This window comes from Pipra filicauda, unplaced genomic scaffold (genome assembly GCF_003945595.2).
Source record: "Pipra filicauda isolate LSUMZ 115617 unplaced genomic scaffold, ASM394559v2 scaffold16_size7369187_pilon, whole genome shotgun sequence".
Classification (NCBI taxonomy): Eukaryota; Metazoa; Chordata; class Aves; order Passeriformes; family Pipridae; genus Pipra; species Pipra filicauda.
The window spans coordinates 2504077-2527416 of record NW_024104207.1 but is presented as its reverse complement, the minus strand read 5'-3'; the positions used below and the strand labels follow the sequence as shown (position 1 = coordinate 2527416).

Here is a 23340-nt window from a genome sequence, read left to right as displayed (position 1 = left end):
TGACTTGTAAAGTTGATGCATCAGCAACTGTGTTTTAAATGGTCCCTCTGGAATGACCTCTCTGTTTCTGCTTTGGGTTTGCCAGAATAGGGTCCCTCTAGTGAAATCTTTGTCCAGTGTTCTTGAAATATAGCAAAGGTAAGTCCACCTTCTCATTTATACTATTTGCAGTCTTGTGGATAGTAACACTAACTGCAAGATCGCACCTTTACTGTTTGTTAATTTTGTTCTACATATCTGCCCTAGACATCCACAGTGAAAATTTTGCTTTTATTTAATCTGCTTCTTCCCCTTAAGAAGTCTATCCATTGTTATTTTATGTAATAATACGGTAAAGTACCAATTTCTGATTAAATAGGGGGAAGAAAAACCCTCCAGTACAGTGCTTTTCAAACTGCTGTTGAAAGCATGGGAAATAATTTGCAGATTAACTCTGCACAATTTCCCTAAGACTCTTAGGGGTTATTTTATTCAGTTTCTTTGAGTATTGTTCCTCTTTTTATTTTTATAACATGCATTCCTTTTCTCACAATTGACTGAGGAGTCATAGCAGGATGCTCAGGTTCTTTTTTGATCTTTGCTTAGCTTAAATCTTCAGACATATTAACCTGGCCTACAGCTTAATAAGTTTTGAATATATTGATATTTTTGTTCTGAATCCACAAGAATTTTTCTGTTCAGTCTCTGTTATCAAACTACATTTTTTTTCCCACTGAAAATTCATTTAACTTATCTTTTTGTTTGTTCCTAAAGTTAGTGAGAGTATTTTGCAACTTCAGTTTTCATCATCTTTTCTGGATAAAGCTGTGAATCTGTCTGTCTCTTTCACTATTGATAATCTGGAGACATTCCAAAATTGCTTCAGAGAGTGCCAGAAAGTCTTATGGGTTCCTCTGAAGGTGGTACAAGAAAAGGCATTTTAACTTTCTGATGTTGCCAGCCAACCTCACACAGCCAGGTCATCTTGCCAATAAATGAGGGAATCTTGGACACTGCCAGTGGCTTTTGGATTTACTCAAACTCCTGCTTCATTTACTTTCAAATGCATGGGTTTGTAAAGTTTCATCTGAATCTTTTGAATATTTTTATACTTCTCCTGCATGCTCCTTGTTTATAACTATAGCTAAGAGAAGAAAAGCTCCAGAAAATCTACAAAGCAGACTTAGGAATAAAGAAACAAGAGGAATAGTTTTTTTTTGGGAAGAAGAACCAATTATGGCTACTCTTCTTCCAGGTTAGGATAATGAACTATGAGGCCTTATGAATACATGCTTTAGGGTAAGATAATGACCTTTGACCAACTTCCAAGACATTTTGAAGAGCAATTTAAGCCTATCTTTCTAAAAGAATGGCTACTTGCAGAACAAGTAAAATTACTTTCTCTTGTGAAAGCAGTGAACGCAGGAGTTAGACTGTGTGGAATCTGATTACCAGCTTCAGGATTCCCAAGAAAGACTCAGGCAAATATTTTATGTTTAGGAGGTACAAAAGGTTAATGCATTCTTACATTTTTTGAAGGAGTTGAAGTGTTCTTTGTGAAGAAATATTGTAGACTCTTATTTCATATGACGATTTTTAATTCTGCTTTACCACTCTGGATCCATTCAATTTCTCACTTCCTCCCACTTGTAGATTAGATAATTCTGTGCATTAAATGTCCAGAAGAAAGGAAATTTCTTTCATTTGTTATGTTAGGAAGAAACTATAAATTCAAAATGTTGCCCTTTTCACTTTGTTAAATGCATTTAGAATATTGACTAAACACTTAGTAGCACCAGCTTACATTCACTAGCAAAGTTTCATAAATACCCATATCTTCATGAATGCCTGATATTGAGAAAAACGATGAGTTCAGATTTCTGCAGCTTCCCTTGCATGATTCATTCCGAAGAGTTACTTTCCTAAAGAGAGGTTCCAGAATGTGAAGTAATGTAAACTTTTCCTCCCCAAGGTGGATTTCAGATCTTCTGTAAAGCTTTTAGGCACTGATGTGGCTCTTCCTTGCTCATCAGTAAATTATGGCTAAAGCCATAATACAGTAAAACTTCATCTTTCTTTGTGCGAGTAATTGGAGAGCAATACCATGGAAAGGGACCTGAGTGTCCTGATCGATGGCAAGCTGAATATGAGTCAGCAGCGCTCTGGCATCCAGGAGGGCCAACCGTGTCCTGGGGTGCATCAGGCAAAGCATCGCCAGCAGGTCGAGGGAGGGGATTGTCCTGCTCTGCTCTGCACTGGTGTGGCCTGACCTTGAATACTGTGGCAGTTTTGGGCACTGCAATGTAAGAAAGATATTAAGCTCTGAGAGAACATCCAAAGGAGGACAACGAAGATGGTGAAGGGCCTTGAGGGGAAGCCGTATGAAGAGAGGCTGAGGTCACTTGGTCTGTTCAGCCTGGAGAAGAGAAGACTGAGGGGAGACCTCATTGCAGTCTACAACTTCCTTGTGAAGGGAAGAGGAGGGGCAGGCACTGATATCTTCTCTGTGGTGACCAGTGACAGGACTCAAGGGAATGACCTGAAATTGTGTCAGGGGAGGTTAAGATTGGATATTAGAAAAAGGTTCTTCACCCAGAGGGTAGTGGGCACTGGAACAGGTTCCCCGGGGAAGTGGTCACAGCACCAAGCCTGCCAGAGTGCAAGAAGCATTTGGACAATGCTCTCAGGCACATGGTCTGACTCTTGGGGATGGTCCTGTGCAGGGCCAGGAGTTGGACTCAATGTCCCTTCCAATTCAGAATGTTCCAAGATTCTATGCTGTCAGTGTACCTGTCTCAAGTCCTGCCTCTAGCCTTGTTTCCTGCATAGATATTGACCTACCTTGTAGGTAGTTTGCTTTGAGTTCTGTCTCCAGCAGACCCATGTAGCAGCATTGCCTCCAACCCTGTATCTGACTCCATCTCCTGCTGCTTCTGACTGGACTACCGGGAGGGACTCTGGATTTCGTTCATCATCTCACTTCTACTGGTACTGTCAGTGTTACCAGCACACTACTTTGCCTACCCTATTCAAATACAGTGGGACAGTGCCCTGGTCAGTGATGAGACTGTGCCATGACCACCACTGGCTTCTCACTCATTTTTCCTTTGCAGCAATTTTCCCCTGTAGAAGCCCCGCTCTTGCTGTACTCTGAGAGGCATAGTCACCATTATATTTATTTTTCACACAATGTACATAGGTCTGCAAAAAGTACACAGATGAATGCTTTTATCTTGTTTCTGCTCAGAAAAAAAAAGCTACTAAGTTGTTCCTGGTAATTATCAAACATGTGATCCATGTAGTTAATTGGAATGCAAAAGCTGCTTAATGTTCTAAGCAATACTCCTAACTTGAATTTCTTCCACTTCTGAAAGGGATAGTAAGAGAGACAGAAAAATATTTTGGGTGAGTGAAGAGCTGCTCAGGTCCTAAGACATCAAAAAAATATTCTGCTCTTATTGGCTATTGCCTTCCATTTGAAGGACAAACACCTACATCAAAAGCAGACTTCTTAATCTAACAAATTCAGCTTTTGGCAGAATATGAGATAAAACAAGGCACTAGTTGTCTTTATGACTGCAGCTTAGGGGGGTTTATATGTTACCTTACAGTATCCATTCAGTAATCATTCCTATCTCTAGCTAACCAAGAAGACATAGTTCCTATAAATTTCTGATGAAAAGGGCCTTCAGAAAGGGCAAGAAGGAGGACCCACAGAACTATAGGCTAGTCAGTGTCACCTCAATCTGTGGGAAGATGATGGAGAAGTTGATTGTGGAAACAGTTTCCAGGAGCATAAATGACAGTGCATTTATCTTGAGTAAACAGCATGGATTCAACAAGTCATGATTGACTAATTCGATAAACATGTATTATAAAATACTGGCTTGGTAGGTGAGGGAGAGCAGTGGATATTGTCTACTGTGACTTCAGCAAGGCTTTTCACACTGTCTCCCATAAGATCCTCATAGAGAAGCTGATGAAGTACGGACTGCAGAAGCAGACAGTGAGAAGGTGTATTCGTGCTTAATTAGATGCTGCTGCTTTGGCCCAGCCACTTGTGAAAGTTTGTTCTTTTCCTGCCAAGTTATGAGAAAACAAGCACTGATAAATGAGAACTTCATCCTTGAAGCAAGCATCGTGTATAAACTGAAATGACTTGGTACCTCGCGATTGGTTGACTGTCCTCCAAGGGCATTTGAAGAAGAAAGTGAAGAGGAGGAGGATGAAGTACGCTCCCAGACTCATTTAGAAAAGACCCCCTGCGCAAGCGTGGGAGGAATTTCAGGGTACCCACACATGTGCAGAAGAGATGCCACTTGCATAACGGAGGGTGGGACTGAAGGCCTCTAGCTGGGTGGTGCTGGCCACACCTGCCCAGGTAGATGTCACCAATTAATTGTATAAAAAGCAGAGAGCTCATGTGGGGGGGGATGCAAGCATCACATCAAAGGACAACATTGCCTTTTGCGGGGATGCCCATTATCTTGTGAGCCTGCTGACTCTCTGAGAATGCAGGTTCTGCTATGGATAATTCTAGGCATTCTGGGTCAGTAAGATAACTTCATAAGCAAGACCTGGGTGACTGGGGAAATCGTACTGAGGGCTTATTTTTCTCCTCCTTCCTCTCTCTTGGGTTTCTCGTTTTGTTGGCCACCTCTTGGTAATAAATATTGTTTTTTGTTGAGCTTTCAACAGTGTATGGTTTCAGTTTCAGCATCCTTTCGAACTTTCCCTGTTACAGAAGGGTTGAAAACTGTCCAAATGGGAACCTCACTGGGTGATAAGTCACATGAAGTCTAGTTGGAGGCCAGTAATTAGCAGCGTACTCCGGGGATCAGTACTGGTTCCAGTCCTGTTCAGCATCTAAATTAACTATCTGAATGATAAAGCAGAGTGAATCAAGTGACACAAAACTAGGAGGAGTGTCTGATACAGTGGAGGGTTGTGCTGCCATCCACAATGGCCTCAACAGTCTGTAGAACTCGGCTGACAGGAGCCTCATGAAGTTCAACAAGGGGAAGTGCAAAGTCCCCCTGGCACCAAATGCACCCCCCAGGCACCAATATATGCTAAGGGGGGCAACTAGATGGAAAACAGCTTTGCAGAAAAGGCCACCAAGAGGAACATGAGCTAGAACATGTGCCTTTGTGGCCAAGAAAGCTAATGATGTCCTGGGCTGCATCAGGAAGAGTGTTGCCAGCAGATTGTGGGAGGTGATGGCTCCCCTCTGTTTAGCATTGTTGAAGCCACACTGGCTCTATGTGGTCAAGTGAGGTTGTATAAGATGACCTCCAGAGCTGCCTGCCAACCTCAACCATGATGTCAGTTTGTGATTCTATGAAATTATCATTTGTTCTTTACTTGCCGTAGAAATATAGGTATGGAAAACTTACTGGGGGAACTGATGTAGTATTGAATAAGAGAGCAAGATGGACAATAACAGAAGAAATTGAAAATTAATTTAGAAGGCAGGAATGGGACAGCTGTGCTGTGCTGTCAGATGTGATTGTTATCTACCCAGAAATGGGGAAAGCAGGGAAAAGTTAGTACAGCCCAGTTTAGAGGTCTAGAATGCTGCCATGGTAGGTGTGAGGAGGTAGATGTGGTAGCTGCTAGATTACTGTTGATAACTGTAGAATATTGAAGGTAATGAGAATAGCAGGGACACGGTGTTAGGAGTAGCTCCCAACTCTTGCCACACTAACATCTTAAGTGACAGGAGCAGCCTGCTCTGACTCACGCTCTGATCAGTTGAGTTCATCTGCTCTAATGCTGTTTGCTGCTGAAGTAGCCATTTCTCATCAATTTCTGAAAAAAAAAAAAAAAAAAAAAAAAGGCAGTGGGTGCATATTGGACCACAGTGAAAATTTGAGGACTATTGGACTACTTGCACATACTGAATTGCTTCTGCAGAATACTCAGCTGCCTGATAATGCTTTGATGTATGATCCCAGGGAAAATCAGTTTCACCTTCTTTCAGCCTCTGAAAGGATTAGCCAATTGTATAAAAGATAGTTTTAGACATTAAGGTAAAATCTCCAACTAGTATTATGATCCTGTGCAACATATTTTAGAAGAATTCCCACAGCCACATGGAACTCATACATTTTCTCACAATTGAGAGCCTTAGGGTCAGAATTGCAGTTTGAATGAGATACTTCAATTTTGAGATACTTTTTAGTTTGCATCTCCACTGTGAACTAACTGCTTGACATCATCCTAAACAAAATACACATATACACATACTCAGAATTTGATTACTTGGTTTCTTCTGAATGTGAGGATCTCATGATTTATCATATTTTTTTTTCCTTGGAGCTTTTGTGACTAGTTATATGGATTCTGAGGGATAAAGCAGTGGCTGGAGTTCCTCCAAGTTTGAGAGTGGAGATGCATGAAAGTATAGAGGATGGGCAACATGTAGTCCCTGCTGGAGGCTAGGGTGAAAATATGCTGAGCTCCCACTTGAAGGATTTGGTTTGTGTTTAAAATGAAACCCATATGTATAGTACATTTAAGGTAGCTACTGCTACTGTCAAGTTATACTTGGATTCTGCAGAACCTCAGTGGATCTGTTGGTACTGAAGGGTCTCTAAACAAATACCAGAGCACTGGGAACAAGTAATAGAATACAAGGAGAAGGGGTTAGAAAAAACAAAAGACAATGTTGGTTTGCAGGTGGGTTTTTTTTAAACAAATCAAGGAGAATTAAATAGACTTATTTGTGAAAGTATCCCCTTATTCATAAAGACGCACACCATTCCAGCATCTTTTGCTTATAAAGACAAATAATATATTTCATTTTTTCTAATATTCTCCAAGTTTTTTTGCAACATAAAAAGATACATATTTTGGAATGTAGACTAAAAGATGTACAATGGAGAACATAGGGAAAACTTGGCTGTTTGCTGTCCCATGCAATTACCAGATGTTTGTCATGGTAACCTCTGAAAAACTCTGACCAGAAAAGCATTCTTAGGAGGCTGGACAGCATGCCAGCTGGCCACGTAAAGCCTGCAATATCCAAAATAATTTTGTATCACCACCTGTTGCTACTTAAAAAAAAAAAAAAAAAGGATTAAGAAGCCTGAAAGAAGAAACCCCCTAAAAGAATACACATAGCATCTATCTATTTATTCTAGGATTTTTTTGTCCATTTTTTTCCATTGTATAAAATGCTGTGATACTTGGAGTTATCTGGAGCTAATAGATTGCATAACAAAGATTCTACTGAACTCTGTGGAAAGTTTAGAATAATTTTTTTAATGTCTTTTTAGAACGGGATTTTGAGGGGGTGGGGAAGTAGCTAAACTTGTAATAGAACATATATCCTGATATAAAGAAAAAGTTGAACAGGAAAACCATGAAGAGAATAGAATCCAGGGTATGGGTTATTACTGTGGCTGTACTAGCACAAGGAAAGAGGCACTGTCCTATGACTCAGACATTGCTTTATATTGCTGTGGTATAGCAGAGAAAAGATTAGTGAAAGCCTTGGAATACTGTTAGTTTTATGTATCCATTTATAAGTGAAGCAGTTGAGTTATTGGTCACAAATACAGAGGAGTCAAATTCTTTTGAAAGGAAGTGGTTTGCAGCATTTTATTAGCAGACTTTTCTGTGAAGCAGAAACACCCCATTGATGAAGTTATCTTTTACAGCCCCTGAGAATGAGGTCTTAAAGACTTAGAAGTAGTCCAGATGACCAGTGCTTTACTTAAGGAAGAATACTCATCCTGAAGACACGTTCAGGAAGGACAATGGATATATGAATTTTGTTTATTTTTCTCAGGAGAAAATTTCTTTCATAGGATTCTGAAGTATCTTACAAGTATAAGATTAAAAATAAACTTTTTCTTCAAATTTTCTATTAAAAGGCACTCAGAAGGAAAAGAAAAACCTCCCTGAAATTTGTAAGCAGTGCAACTGGGACTCTGTCTGAGGCAAGGAAAAACATGATTAAGGCTGATTTTTGGGACAGATTTACTCTACACAATGAATAATGTTTGATAGGAGCCTAACTGAGGGCAAAATCTTGCAATGCCACATCTGACCATAAAGGGGAACAGCAGACATATCAGGCTTATGTTTTATTTCTCTCTGTCTAGGATATTTGAAAGAAAGATGTCCTCAAAGTTACAATAGTGCCTTTGCTGTTAATCACAGTATTGCATCATGATTGTGGTTGGAAGGCACCTTTGGAAGGCACCTTTGGAAGTCACCTTGTCCATCCACCCTGCTTCAAACAGAGTCACCTGGAGTCAGTTGCCCAGCATTATGTCCAAATGACTCTTGAATATATCCAAGGAAGGAGGTACCATAACCTCCTCTGGCAGCCTGTACCAGTGCTCATTCACCCTCACAAAAAAGTGGGGAAGTAAACAAGTGTCTCCTAGTGTTCATAAAGAACCTCTTGTATTTCAGTTTTTGCCCATTGCCTCTTTTCCCATCACTGAGCACCACTGGAAAGAGTCTAGCTCTGTCTTCTTTAAGGTCTTCCTTCAGCTCTCCGATGGCTGATGTCATTGTCAGGCCACTGTCAGTTATCTTGGAAAGATCATGATGATCAAGAGAGGTGCCTGAAGACTGAAGGAAAGTAAATGTCACTCCCATCTTCAAAAATGGCATGAAGGAGGTCCAAGGGAACTGAGAGACCTTGATCCCTGGAAAGGTGACAGAACAACTAACTCTGGAAACCATTTCCAGCAACTGAGCTCTGGCACAGGTTTCCCAGTGAGGTTGTGGAGTTTCACACCTTGAAGATATTCAAAACCCATCCAGACACAGTCATTGACAACTGACTGTAGGTGAGCAGTGTAGCTGGACAAGATGACCTCCAGAGATGCCTTCCAACCTCAGTCATTATGTGATTCTGTGAAAGCTGCGGCATGGGAAGCATAGGCTGCCCTTCATGTTTTCTTTCAGGTTACTTCCCAAAAAGTAAAGCTTTTTGAAAGTATAAATCAAATATATGTTCTATGATGTGTCCTTCATTGCCTAACCTTTGGAGTCATATGTGTTAGAATGCTGGATATGAAAGGAGACTGAGGTAGCTAGTATTCCCCTTTACTGTCAATAGGAAGCTTGAACAGAGGCAGGTTATTCAATAGACCAAATTCACAATGTGGCCATTGCTTATTGAAAGTCTCTGAGTATTCATGAGAGAAAACAAGTTGAAAAATGTTTTTACATCTCAGTCACAGTAATTGACTGCCTTTATAAGTTGCTTTTCTTTAACTGTAGTATACTCTTAAATTGGGTTATTTACAACAGTTTTAGGGTAGAACTAGTTTGACGTGAAAGGTCTGGTTACTGTAAGCTCAAAATGTCTCTTTATATCAGTAGCTTTGTTATACAGGAATTCAGCCATATACATACTATAAAGTTTGGAGTTAGGCTCTGTAAAATTTTGTATTTTCACGCATTCAAAAATGTCTCTTTTATGCTTTAGTAAGTAATAGCAGTTGGATCAGTCACAAAGTAATGTTTTTGTTTAATTATGCCTGTTTCACCTGGGTGAATGAAACCAACTTGGCATTTAATGCATTCTTACACATACATGCGTGTCTACAACAGAACAATGTGGTGTAAAAATATAGAACTTTCTGCATGTAGGTTCAGTCAATTGAATTTACATAGCTTCTGTGCTTTCACTGGCCAGGAAAAAGTGTATATCACAGATGTTGGCAGGAGATTTTAGTATTTCAAATTTGTTCCTGGACCTAGCATACATTAAAAAAAAAAAGAATATGTGACAGCTGCATTATAATGAAGTATGTGAATTTGTTTTGTAACAAAAAAGTAGGTTGACAGCATTCATAATAAAGGCAAAAGAAGAACACAGGTTATTATAAGTCTGTTTTATACCTCATGGGTATAAAAATAAACCTCTGAAATGAGGTCTACATATGTAAATGACAGTTCTGAATGGAGTTGAAACTTGTACTAAAATGTGTTTTAATATTGAAGAAACTCTAAATAGTACTTTTTTCCCCCTTAGTTTTGTATTGACTGCAAAGCTATCACAGTTCTTTACAACCATGTATTTTTTTTAGATGGATATTAATCTTCATCTCATTAAAAACATTTTTATTATTAAATGGTCCAAGTATGCTCAGCTACCAAAAACCTACTCCACAATGCTTCTTGCAATATTAACATGAAAAGCAGGAAATTAATTCTTTATATTAGATTTAGATGCATTACTTCCTTTAGACTGTATTAATGCAAATAGATAAGAATTTATTTACAGTTATAGGCTAGATATAGCTAGATTTATCAGTTTGGAATGTCATTTTGATATTGCCTTTCTTGAATTACCATATAAAATAAAACAAAGTTTAAATATCCAGATTTGGTTGTAAGAAAAACAAGCAATAATTATTTATGTTATGATTCCACATACCATATCTTCATTTGATATAAATTACTTGAGGAAGATTTCTAAATCTTTACAGAGCAGACTTCCACAACAGCTTCCTCTTAATGCAGGAGTTCAGCTTTCCCTTTTGAGATGGCTACCTAGGGTAGCTTAATGATAGGCATTACAGCTCCTAATTTCTAATTACTGATGATGTTTCTACCTCTGTAAAATAAACAAGGCCAAAGCATGTGTTTGGTCATTGTCCTGGGGTAGTTTTGTGTGTTCTTTTTGTTTTTAGTCATTAATGTTGTTTAATGTCTTTCAGTTTTTTCAAAACCTACTGCAGAGATATTTAAAACTTAATTTGTGAATTTACCTTTGTCAATTTGTAGACTAAGGAAAACGGATGAGATTTCAGTGGGATGTCATGAAAATGGCAGTAAAAAATGTAATTTTTGCTTAGTGTTAACAACACTGAAATTTCTCTGTAGGTGTGAACGTCGTTTTGAAGGGCACAGTAGCCGCTGCTATCCATGCGGAATTGCAGTATCTCCCTGTGGACGATTTATAGCCAGTGGATCAGATGACAAATATGTAAGTAATGTTTTTGCTCATTTTCCTCCTAAACTATAGGAACTACTCATATTGTATATAAAAGAGTCTTTTTAAGTGTGTTTCTAGGATTCATTTTAATGTGTGAAACTGAGGTCTATGATACTTTCATGTAATTAATTCATATGTAGCAGTTACATATGATTCATGATCTTTTTGTCTGAAAAATCCCTGCACAGCTACATCTTAGTGCTCAAACTAATTGTTAAAAGCTTGTTTCTACAGGTTTTCATAATGCTTGACTCTGAATTGTCATGTGTCATCAAAGATGAGGAGAATGTAGCACATTCCTGTAGCACAGCTTTATCTGTTTTATACATATCTGACCACTAGGAACCATGTAGCAACTACATATTAATTTACTTAAGCTCCCAAATACAGGGTGGTAAATCTTTTTTCATGGGTTTCTTAGGAACCAGTCAGCTGAATACAAAATGAGAAGTCATTCAACTGGAATTAGAACTTTCCACACCCTTGGTGTGTGTTTTCTCCCCAGACAGGTTCTCTTTTCAATGTCAACCATCTTTAAATTATTACACTTAGAAAAGAATCCTGAGTAAATGTGTATTTCTACCTTTTTGAGTATGCACCTAATTTTAATTCGGTTGTGCCTACATTGTTGGCAGAATGTTTTCCACAGTGTTTGCTAAGAGATAGATGATTGCTAACTTGTACTATAGGCATTTGAAACCAAAGTTGAATTGGGTTTGTTGCAAACACAACCTTTCAATACAGGTGGGTAGGGAAGTTTTAACTTTCTTCTAGGTATTTCTAGGTGAGTCATCAAAACGTGACACAGTTTCTGGTCAAATTCAGAATGAGAGGAATTTACTGTTGTGGCTCGTTTTGAAATACTGGCTCAAATCATGTAAGAAGGTTAGAGATTTTATTGGCAGATTTCTGGGTGTCTGGCAACAGGTAGTGTGTTCTTGACATTTCCATGATAAAATATACTTTTCAAGTTTCTTGTAAATTGCATTTCAAAATGCAAATTGCAATACAAAAGAAGGACTTTTTGTTTTGTCTGTGAAACAAACACATCTAATATTCATCTCAGCTCATAATGTACATGATACAAATATATTTATTTGAGATTACTAATTAAGGCTGCTTTCGAATTGTATAAAAAGAGGTGCAGTCACAAGACCTGTTCTCTTTTGTGTTAAGGTATTTGTTTGGAATTAATGCTGATACAAAAAAGAAAGACAGCATGATTTTACCCTTACTCCAAAGTCTTGGCACAAGTGGGTCATCAAATAAAGCTGAATAGCTAGAGTGCATCCTGCTCCACTCGGCATGCAGTCCCTGGTGGGCACAGTGCCAGCCAATACTTTCTAGTGTGGCTCCCGGGTTAGAATTTTTTGCATAATTTGCATCCTATGTCTGTAGAGAATTTTCATTGTCCTTCTTGTCCCCTTAGGAAAACTGGGTCAAGTTTTGGAATCATGCTTACACTGTACTGTTAGGACAAAATGCAGGTTTTGGGCATTTTTAGGAGGCTTCCTTTTGAAGTGTTGAGACTGAATATACTTTTGTGTTTCCTTTTGAAACAGAAAATTGAATGTGGCATTGAATAGCCCATTCATATTGTTCAATTAGAAACATCCTGACAGATGGGCTAATGTGCAACTGGGGCAGTTCTGATAGAATCAAGAAGTCACATAGTTTTGCAGATTGTATGAATGAATGTCCATTGGAATTAAAAAAAACTGCATAAAAAATCAGCACTGTGGATACAAAGCGCATTCTGGAAATAAGTTACATAACTTTCCACTGAGCAGTAACTGTATCTTCAATCATCTTGGAGTTTACTTTATCAAGTGCAAATCTTACACTCTGTGGTTAACAAATGTGATTGATTTTAAAGCCAAAAGAGGCATAATTGGAATATAATTGAGAGACATTAATCTTGAACTGCCTTTTATATTTCACAATATCTGGAGTATTTGACAGAGAGAAATACGTTGTCTACATTGATTAATAACAAAATCACATTCCTTCATGTCATAGGAACAGGAAACCAAAATACGTTATTGTAAGATAAAGAGATGAAAATTCTGTCTGCCTTTTTCTCTACTTAGAAAGCGTATAACATATTTTATATAAGAAGAGCTTGGTTTAGCTTCTGTGTGGGTGAAGTAGCCACTTGGTTTTATTTGAACTGCTTTCGTGCGTGTTAGTGTGAGATTTGTAGAAACTGTAAATTGAGGGTTGAAAGTGTTTCCCTAACTGATTACTCCAACTTCTTTAAGAGAACTTTTATCAAGACCTGTATAGGACCTGATAGTCTGATCAAAGTGGGTAATCAGTATCCTGGTTTTGAATGGTGATTTTCCTTTACATAATTAATCATGATTAGAAAATATAGAAAGTTAACATTTCTAACATCAGATTTTCTCTTAATTTTAAATAGTCTAGGGTAACAACTGAAATTGGTTGACTTTTTCTCAACTGAATATACCTAATATTTTAATTTCTAGCCATTTTACAAGGGGACAGTTTAAAGTTTCTGACTATCAAACAGCACTATTAAGGATGTTTGACAAATATACTCTAAATTTGGTTTAGATTTCCATTTTGCTGGGCTCTGTACAAAAATGTTTACCTAAACATTTGTTGACTAAAGAAATCTTAGTGTAAAAAACCAAAAAATATCTGGAGAGTGTGAAATGCTGCTTTTTATTATAAAAATAACTAATTTTCTTCTGTGCTCCATGTAGTTATAGTTGGGTGTTTCACTTCATGTCTAATTAGGTTCTTAGTTTTTGTCTTTGAAAACCTTAGGGCTCCCTGAATAAATTTCAAGTTTCCAGAAATGAAGTAGGGAATGCAGAAAAAAATATTTTTTGGCTCTTTAATTGTTTTCAGACTCATTCTTTCTAACTCTCTTTGAACTGTAGACTCTAAGAGGCACATTTTGACCCTAGTGCTGAAATGGAATTTTCTGAAATGAAACTCTCTGTTCCTGTCAAATCTCAAAGCCTGGGTTCACAGTTAACATGGATTGACCCATACTACAAACCCAGAAGTTTTTCAGCATAACAGGTTGCTACATCAATAACATCAATAACAAAAATACATGGGTAATATATGACATTGTCTTCCCTTTTATTTACACTTTCCACAAAGTCTAGGATTTTGCCCACTGCCTACTGCATTGTCTTTGAAATTTTAAATCCAAGTTTAAATTTATGCCTTTTAACTGTGAAGGCACCAAAGTTAGAGGAGGAAGATTGTTTCTTCGTACACAGAGGGCATCAATACTCGAAGGTGTAACAGAAGACAGGATAAAGCAATTTCATGATTATACATAACCTCACTACTTGATCCCCTAATTGTTTTTTTCAAAATTGGTTTTAGAGTAAATTCCTATTATGCAAATGATGCTGGAAAGTGATTCTGGTCGGGGGCATATCCAAAGAGTTCTGCAAACCTGTGAGTGGTGTCTGAATGCAAACCCAGACCTGATATTGTGTGCAGACTTGGTTGTTTTCTGATATAAGATTCTGCATCAGGCATAACACCAACTGTAGAATTTGTTTACAGTTGACACCTTGATTTTAAATAGCTACAGAGGTTGATATTCCAAATAGAATATCAGTCTTCTTGTGCAATAGAATATCAGTCCTGCTGAGCAATATATTCTAGTGTTCTGCTACCAGAAAAATACATTTGGAAGTTGGTTTGCCAGCACTGTTTTGTTCTGTACATCTTGCACTGCACTACTTCTTAATGTAATCATTTCCATAGACGTTTATGTTGTATTTCTTAATTCCCATAAATATAGTATTAGTCACATTGGTCTTTCTGTGACTCAGTTCTGACTTATGAAATGGAGATTAGCAATGATATGTTTCTTCTCTCCTTTTAGCTTTAAAAGAAGAATTTAAATGTGGCCTATCTCAGTTTGTTATTCCTGTGATTAGTTGATCTGATCTCATTTATATAAATACTTCCATCCTTGTGTGTCTGTGGTGTGATAAAATTTAAAATTTCATCAGATTAGGCCCAAGATTGCAAAAAATGGTCTAGATATCAAAGAAGAAACACCTCAAGAGTGCCAAAATGTAAATGATAAAATAATGCGGTTGTTTGTTCTCCCTTTGAGACTCCAGTTTGCTAGAACTTTCTGGTACGAATGAATAGAAGGTGAAAGACTACAGATGAGGGAAAAGGCAAGGGGTTGGGAAAGATATTCTGGTATGGATGAATGCAAATATAAGAGACAGGATTTGTTAACAACTTAGAATGTTTAGTTCTATATCTCTTAGGAGTGTATCTTGGAGGCATCACTGATGCTTCAATTAGGTATCTTTGATACAATAGAGTATGCTTTAATATTTGACTTGAAAACAATAAGAGAAATTTTTTTACTGCTTTACTGGAAAATTACTTTTAGAAATGTGTGATAGTGCTATTGTATAGTATTTATTGTTGTGGTCTACGCTTCATACCAGAGGGCTTGCAGAACAGAATGTATTCTATGAGGCAGTAGTAGCAACTATCTGAAGTATTTTGGTTTTCAGTGTCATTGGTATCCCAATTATATATTGCTCAAGTTTTATTTTATGTGTCCAAACTGTTTAACTAAGATAGGCTTTAAGAGAAAACATCTGGAGAAAATACCATTAGTGATGTTTACTGTGGAAAAGGCAGGAATGACATTGTTTGGCAGAACAAAATCCAGAGAATAATGACAGCAGAGAATGAATGACAGAGACTGAGACTGCCTCTCTGTCAGCTATTGTTAGAGAAAATCTATCTCTTCCAAAGAAGAAGAAAAATTTGTGTTACTCTTGAATCTGAGTTTCTTGAATTCTTTGGTAGTGTAGTTGGCCCTTAGGCTGATTGTCCTAGGAATCAAGAGATAAATAGTGCTTTCTTATTAATACAGCCATGATTTTGGGTATGCTGTTACTTCACTGCCTCTTTGGGTGTATCTTTGAAGATGACTGAAAATTGTAGCCTTGGTAGATTATTTTATGAACCGTGGAATTATGTGAATATGAGCAGATTAATTGCTCTTGTGTGCTTTTTGGTCAGTTCGGACTATTGCTTTGTCTAGGCTGCTGCACCTCAGACCTGACCGCCACAAAATCAGACTGGCACTTAAGAGAAGTGGATGATTTTCTGCTGGCTATATATGTGTTGTTATTTAACTAGTACAAAACACCTTTTTTTTTTTTCCAGTCAAACTGAATTTCGTTAGTCTGTAGTGTGTTACTGTGTTAACATTTCAGTTTGGTAATGTTTTTGAGAACTGAGAGGAAGTATGAGAAATTAACCTTTTTGCTAAAGAAAACTAACTTTATAGAAAATAACATGTGTTCAAATGTAGGCAAAACACGAAGTCAAAGTAGATATGAATACCAAAGGTTCATTTTGGAATGTATGCAGCAGTGAGGTGCTAAAAGTGGATATGTATAGTTTTGAACCCACAGGGCTTACATTTTCTATACGTGCAGCTCTTGGTCTACAACTCTTGACAGTAGTTGAATTTTGTGTATCATTGGTACGTATGACTGTAATCCTACCAGTTGATTGCATTTTGCTTGCAAATTTATTAAGATGTGGTAATTCTCTCTAAAGGTACTAAAATTCCCTGTTATGCATAAAAATCTGATTAAAAATCCTCTGTACCATCTGAATCTTTCAGTACTTTTGTCAAACAGTCAACACCAGTACATAAACAGGGAATGTGATTGTTGGTAGACTTGCTATAGAGAAGGATCTTAACAGCAGTCAGAAAAGAGCCATTTTGAAAGTGAGTGTGATCCAACCATGATGTTTCATAATGAGAAGTGAGGTAAATTTTCTTATAACAAAATCTTCAATTAATAATTCTGCACTCTGACAATACCACCTATATTGTAAAAGTAAAAGCAAAAGCAACCTAAATACAATAGTGTTTGGTGCTACATAAATTTCTTAGGCAGACAAATGAAAACAATCATATATATAAGGCCTTGAAATTGACAAATGAAATAGAAACTAAAATGGGCAAAAATTACAATTTGGATGCTTCAGAGAAGGGTGGCTTACAGAGGCAAGTCAGAGATACGGTTTCTGTAATCTTTTTTTAGTGAGGAAAATTCAAAATGTGTTAGCTACAACTGCCATCAGATTGATATATCTAAAAAGTATCTTCTGCAACCTGAAAGATGACTGACCTTGATAATATTGACTATTACTAATAAAGAGCATTTTTAATGTTCACTGGTACTCTTTTTGTAGTTATGTCAAAGGAACTCATATGGAAACAGGAATCTTACTGTAGTGGGAAATTTCCTGTGACTAGCACAAAGACAGCCTCCATAAGTGGCATTAAAAGGGGAAGGGACTCTGAGGGACCATACTGTACTCAACATTTTGATGCCAAGCTTGATTAAACTTTCCATGTAACCATGTGGCAAATATGTAAGAAATCTTGGGACTGAAGAGCATTAATCAGTGCTTAGGATACTTGTGAAATCTTTTTTATTATGTGTGGATTTGGCACTGATACCTATAGTTAAGGTAGTCTAACACTTTCCACTATAATTCTGTTTTTGTTTGCTTATAACTGAGAACATTTTGGGCTGAAACTTTCCATGTTGGGTGTCTGCTTCAGGCTGATTGGTTTTTTTTCTTTAGTATAAGTATTTGAGGAGCTTTTTCAGCTTGAGATTGAGGAAAAATACATGATTCAATGGGATATGTGCCCCAGTATAAACAGGGGACAATGGAGTTCAAATCAAGCAATTATATCATAAACTCTGAGATTATGCATCAAGTTTGATGGCACTGATGGTGACAAATGAAGAATAAAGCCTTATTGATAAATGCAGATATCTTTTATGAAATCATAAGTAAGATTATTTATTTATTTTTCCATCAAGGGGCTTTAACACTTCTATCTTCTGTAGCTCATTTGAAAGATTAGAAAAAATAGTCACAGAAAAGGGATGACTTTGACCAATCTATGCAAAACCTGTGAAGAAAAAAATTCTCTATTTGCTTATGGCCAAATTAGGCATCCTAGACATCAATGTCTTTTTGGTTTTTGTTAGTGGGGTTTCTTTCTGTGTTCTGTTTGTAAACTATGTACTCCAGTTTGAGGCCACAGCAGTTACAAAGGGTTTTCCTGGAAGCTGGTGTTGCTTTTCTGATCCCTGTCCAAAAGCTGGTAACAAGGAGAATTTTTGTGTTATTCTTCAGTGTTTCTGTTTCTGATTTGTTTCCCCCTCTTTCCCATCCCAGGAGGGGCTAGGAGTATAAGTAGTTTGACACAAATGCATATGGCCATGGATTGGATTAGGGAACAGTGGGAACAGATGGGGACAAGTTTCCTTTGAAGATAACATGTGAGAAAACAGAGGAAAGAATTTATAGTGAAACTTTGCAGATAAAGAGTCAATTTATTTAGCACACTCTACCAATGCAGTAGAATAAAGTAGTTTTCCATTTGGATATGAATTCCTCCACTCAAGGAGGGGCCTTCACCCTTCTTTTCTGTCTCTTGGTACAAATCTGAAGAAGAAAGCACAAGCTTATATACTCTTGTAAGGTGCTAAATACACTGTCACACTCTGGGTTAATGAAAACTGACTACTCCAAATTTTCTTCAAACAACAAGTGAAAGGAAATACAAGTAAGTATGTGGTTTTGGGTGCAGGAAAATTGTTTGGAAGCTAATGGTACAGGTAAATTATTTTTACTTTTGGCTGACCCTTAGCAAGAAATGGAAAGGAAATACCAATATCTACTGAATCAGTATTTTTATTAGAAGAAATTGGTCTTAATATATAAAAAAGGGATTGACTTTGGCTAAAGTCTACAACAGATTATATGCACATATGTATTTTGTGTATTGCTGAGTACTTCCTAGACTGTTTTGTTTTCTTTTTTGTTATATTTGGTTTGCTGAAAATCTGTTCTTCCTCTGTCATTGATTTCATATTTTCAAGGGTTTTTTAATTCTATGGCTAGTGTTATGATATCATTTATAACTCAGTTACTAACCGTTTTTTGGGGGCTTTTTTGTTTTGTTTTTTTTCTGTAGAGAAGAAAATCTGTTAAGTATAGTATAGCAAAAGAATTTGAATGACACCAGGAAATACAGTAAAACTAAAATTATGGCAGACTATGGTAGAAGAATGTTTATACTGGAGTTATTTCTCTTCTTATGAATGTTATTTCTGTTAAAACACAATTCTTTTTGGTTTGTTTGTTTGTTTGTTTGTTTTAACTATTGAAGTTAAAAATGAATGTACCGAAAAGTTTATTTTCACTCTTGAACCAAGCTAACTTTTATTCTCAGAATTTAGTCTATCATTACCTAGTTTAAATATCTGTGACTAGAGTTACTTAAACAGAAGCTGGTTTTATACAGTTTTATGTGATGATGTTTTTCTTTTAATCACATTTCATTGTGTTACATGTCAAAATTACTCTGATTGAAAATTATTATTACTTTCCCTTAAATCACAGTTATTGGAAGAGAAGATGATAGCTGCCACAACATAATGAACTATTCTTGGATGTAGCTAGAGACTGTGCCCCTTTTTCTGTTGAAGTTGAACTGTGACACCTAAATATTTAAGATTTATAGGGCTAGAAGTACAGTATCAGAAAGATGTTTACCACTAGTTCCATTAGGATAGAATTGTAAGAATGAAGTACAATGGGCAGGTTGCATTCCCAGCCATGTTCTGTGTGTTTTGTTTAGCAGCTGTTCAGTATGAACTTAGTCTTTGTAGTAAAGGTCAGAGTAAAGGTCTTTCCCATGTCTTGGAATGCTTTGGTGATTGGCTACAGATGGGGTTCTACCTGTAGTTGCTTGTCACTACTTTTCTCTGGCTCAGTGAATCTTCTTATACAATGTGACAATTTAGAAGAGTGCTGTATCCCAGCCTAATCTCTAACTCAGGGCTTAGAATAATTTCTTGAAAGGTGGGGGGTAAGAGTTTGAATGCTTTTTAGTTTGAGAAGTGTGATTAGACCACCAAATACACGCTTGCTGCATTGTACTGAAACGGCACAAATGCTTCATAGCATTTTTTGAAATAAAAGTATGAGCCAAATGGTTGATTTAGAAACTGTGTGGAAGAGTAAAAATTACTAGAATACCTGGGCTTCACAAACTTTGGATTTGTCTTCAAAAAATAGTGAAATATTATCACATGTATTTTACAGAGTGGAATGGGAACATAAAGATTTAGCCAAAAATGAATGTGGTCCTTCCTGAATTAAACTGAGAACCTGGAATGGAAAATTAATTTTTATTGGATAATTTTGGCAAAGTTCTGTAAGCTACTGGATTATGATGGAAAAATTTCAGCTTCACTAACCATGTCTCTCTGTGATAGGTTCTCTTGGTTAAAAAATGGAGCATGTTTCTTCTTAGCTTAAAAACTGTTGGAAGGCATTGTAGATCTGTGAATCGGAGCATTTTATGCTCTTGACTCTTGCTGTCATTGACTTTACCTCTTCTTTGTGCCTCCTTCCGATAAAGGGAAGGAGAATAGACTTGAACAGGAGAAGTAGCAGTAAAGCAATTTGGCCAGAAAGAGAAAATATGTAGGTGATAGAAAGCATAGTCCTGTCTGCTGCCTATACCTTTCTGCCAAAGACTGGTCTGAGTATATGGAGAAGAACTGATGCAATTGCAGAGTAATTAACTTGTGACGGGAAATAATTGCTTGCAATAGAAGTTTTGTAAACCTATTTTACTAGCTACCCATGTGTCAGTTGTGCAGAGTCCAGATAACTTACAGTATGTACCAAGCACCTGAATTTTGATTTTGTCTCCAGTGCAGTTCTATTCTGGTTAAGTTCTTATATCTAACGAAGTTCTGCAGTTTGTTAAAAAACACAATTTATTTGTCCTGTTTTGGTCATTCCCACAGTTCTAAAGGGGATAGATGTGCTCAATAGCTATGAGGAATAGGATTTGACTCTTTTATGATACAAACACTTCAAACTGTCATGACATTACTGAATATTTTGATACCATTGAACCATTTTGACAAGAGATCCTCAAGATTTTGGAGGGCTGTTTGGTAAGAATGATTTCTCCCTGTTCTCACAAATACTCTTTCTTTAGTTAGTTAAATGCGGAGGAGCATCCAGTTCTGGAGAGTGCAGTGCAGCTTGTAATACTTCTTGCTCACCTCTCACTCAGTGCACTCCTTTCCTTTCTGGAATCTCCCTGGAATATGGATTTCTGTACCATCTTATCTCTCATTTTCTTGAGACATGCATATTCCAAATAATTTTGTAAGCATGGCTGTTGTATTCTGCTCTGGAACTGTGGTGGTGATAGTACAACCTGACTGCAGTCTCTGCTACACCTCTTCTTTGCTGGAGTACAAAGGTAATTTCTAGCACTCTGTGTCCAGCCCTATCTGGACAATAGGGCTGTCCGATATAAAGTGTGGCAAAGCTTGGCTAAGAAGAAGAGAGCACAATGTTACAGGTACTGAGATATCACATACGTGTCAACGTCTGATAATTTTGACACCGTTTGAGTCATGGTATGGTATCATCAGAGTGAAGAATGGAAAGCCACGATGTAGGAAGGAGAATGTAAATAACCAACACTGCCTCTTTATTCTTTTATATCAATAAAAGATGAATCTGGAGGTACTGGAACTGGAGGTACTTATAAAGAGCTGTTCTTCAGTTTCTGTATGGTGACAGCAAGAACTTGAGTAGTCCTGTATACAGACTGATTTTACTAATACGTGGTCTTGTACTTCCTATTAGAGCAAATACTTTCATGTCTACAGACACATCAGAATGCTTTCCTTTGTGTCATTATATCACTTTTGTCTTGTTTGGATTCCCCTTACCTATCTGTTCCCTTGTGAACTGATCATGTCCCAGGTGGTGGAAGTCACAGTAGCTGTGTTATGACCATGTGTTTTAAAACAAACAAACAATTGCTGCTTTCATACTACTAGCAATGACTACTCATTATTATAACTAGTTTTCTGAGATGTTTTAAAGTAGGGAGAAAGGTCTTACTTTTTAAGGCAGGATTTGCAATTAACAAGCATTTGCTTTATCCATTTAGGAAGGACAGAATGATTTTACCACATTGCTGGAGACAATGCTACTTTCCCAGTTAGCATGGCAATATCTGTGTGGAATGCTACCAAAGATCCAGAGTTTAAAAATTCATACCTACATTTCTGTCTGTATTTAGGTACTCCATTTGTGCCAGTAGGTGGTTTTAATTCCATATCCTGGGCAGAATCCAGGATATGCGAGGTTTATAAAGTGGATACAATTAAGTAGATTTACATTTGGCTTCTTGGTTTGCATAGGAGTGAATTTGGTTATGAATGGAATACTTGACACTGAGGACAATCCAGTGTTGCTTCAGTGCTGGTTAGGACTACAGAATCTTGGGTGTTGAATCATAAGATTTCTTTTCTGAGTAGAACATTACAAGTTTTTCAGGACCTACATTGGTCCATGAGTCCTTTCATATATTGGGAAGACTGTCATTTGAGTCTGTAAGTTTTTTGGACATATACCTTGCCATTTGCTGTCTGCTAGGGGAAGCTCAGCTGCCTTGAGTCTGAATGATTTAACTTATTTTAGGGTACTATCAGCAAAAAACTTAAGTCACAGAGTGATACACTGTTGTAATAGCATCTATACACAGTTTGGTTTAGTTTATCAGGCTGTGTTCTAAATTCCACATTCATTAACTGCAGAGATTTGGTAAAGACAATGAAACTTTAATTTTTTTTTTATTGAAACTGTAAAGTTTGGATTATCATTTGAATATTTTTTCACGCTTTACAATTCATTCTATCTTTTGAGATACACATTTTATTTATAATGTACCAAATAAGTCTACATATGTTATGTGTCTGTTTAATATGCCTTGTGTATGCCTAGTGTATCCTGCAAACAATTGTTATTTTACTAGATAAGGAACAGTCTAAAACAATCCTATGTGTCTGCACATGACTTTCACAAGTATTTCTTATGTGGAGGACTTATACTCCTGGATTTATTTTCAAACCTTTTTTTTAACGTAAGATAATGCTAATTTGGAATCACAATGCGATCATTTTCATAGCGTCAGTATGCTTATGACTTTCACTGATTTTTGGATTGGTTTCTTGATGTAGTGTTGCATTTGCACTTTTTCATTATTTGAGGCTGTACCAGTAAAAATTTAATTTTCTTCTTGGAAGGTGCTTTTTCCCTATTTATTTTGAGAAACAAAGGCAGGCAGTATATTTTGCTCATTGATACCTGCATCATTTGTAATATTATTGAATTGTTATTGAATTATATGCTGTTCAATTAAAAACTGAAAAGATCTGTGTTGAAACTGAAAAATTTATTTTAACAGAGGAGTTTTCAAATTTAGAAAGGTCTTA

General features: G+C 37.0%; 1 protein-coding gene across 10 annotated transcripts in view; it reads left to right on the top strand.

Moving 5' to 3' along the window:
* Nucleotides 1–23340, top strand: part of WDR27 (WD repeat domain 27) — a 124194-nt gene that overhangs the window by 33841 nt on the left and 67013 nt on the right. For all 10 annotated transcript variants that reach the window (XR_005562918.1, XM_039379541.1, XM_039379540.1 and 7 more), the window contains one exon: nt 10837–10939. Coding sequence is in view for 9 of the 10 variants with exons in the window: in XM_039379541.1 (XP_039235475.1) it covers nt 10837–10939 (103 nt within the window). In the remaining variant the exon portion in view is untranslated. The remainder of the gene's footprint in view (nt 1–10836; nt 10940–23340) is intronic.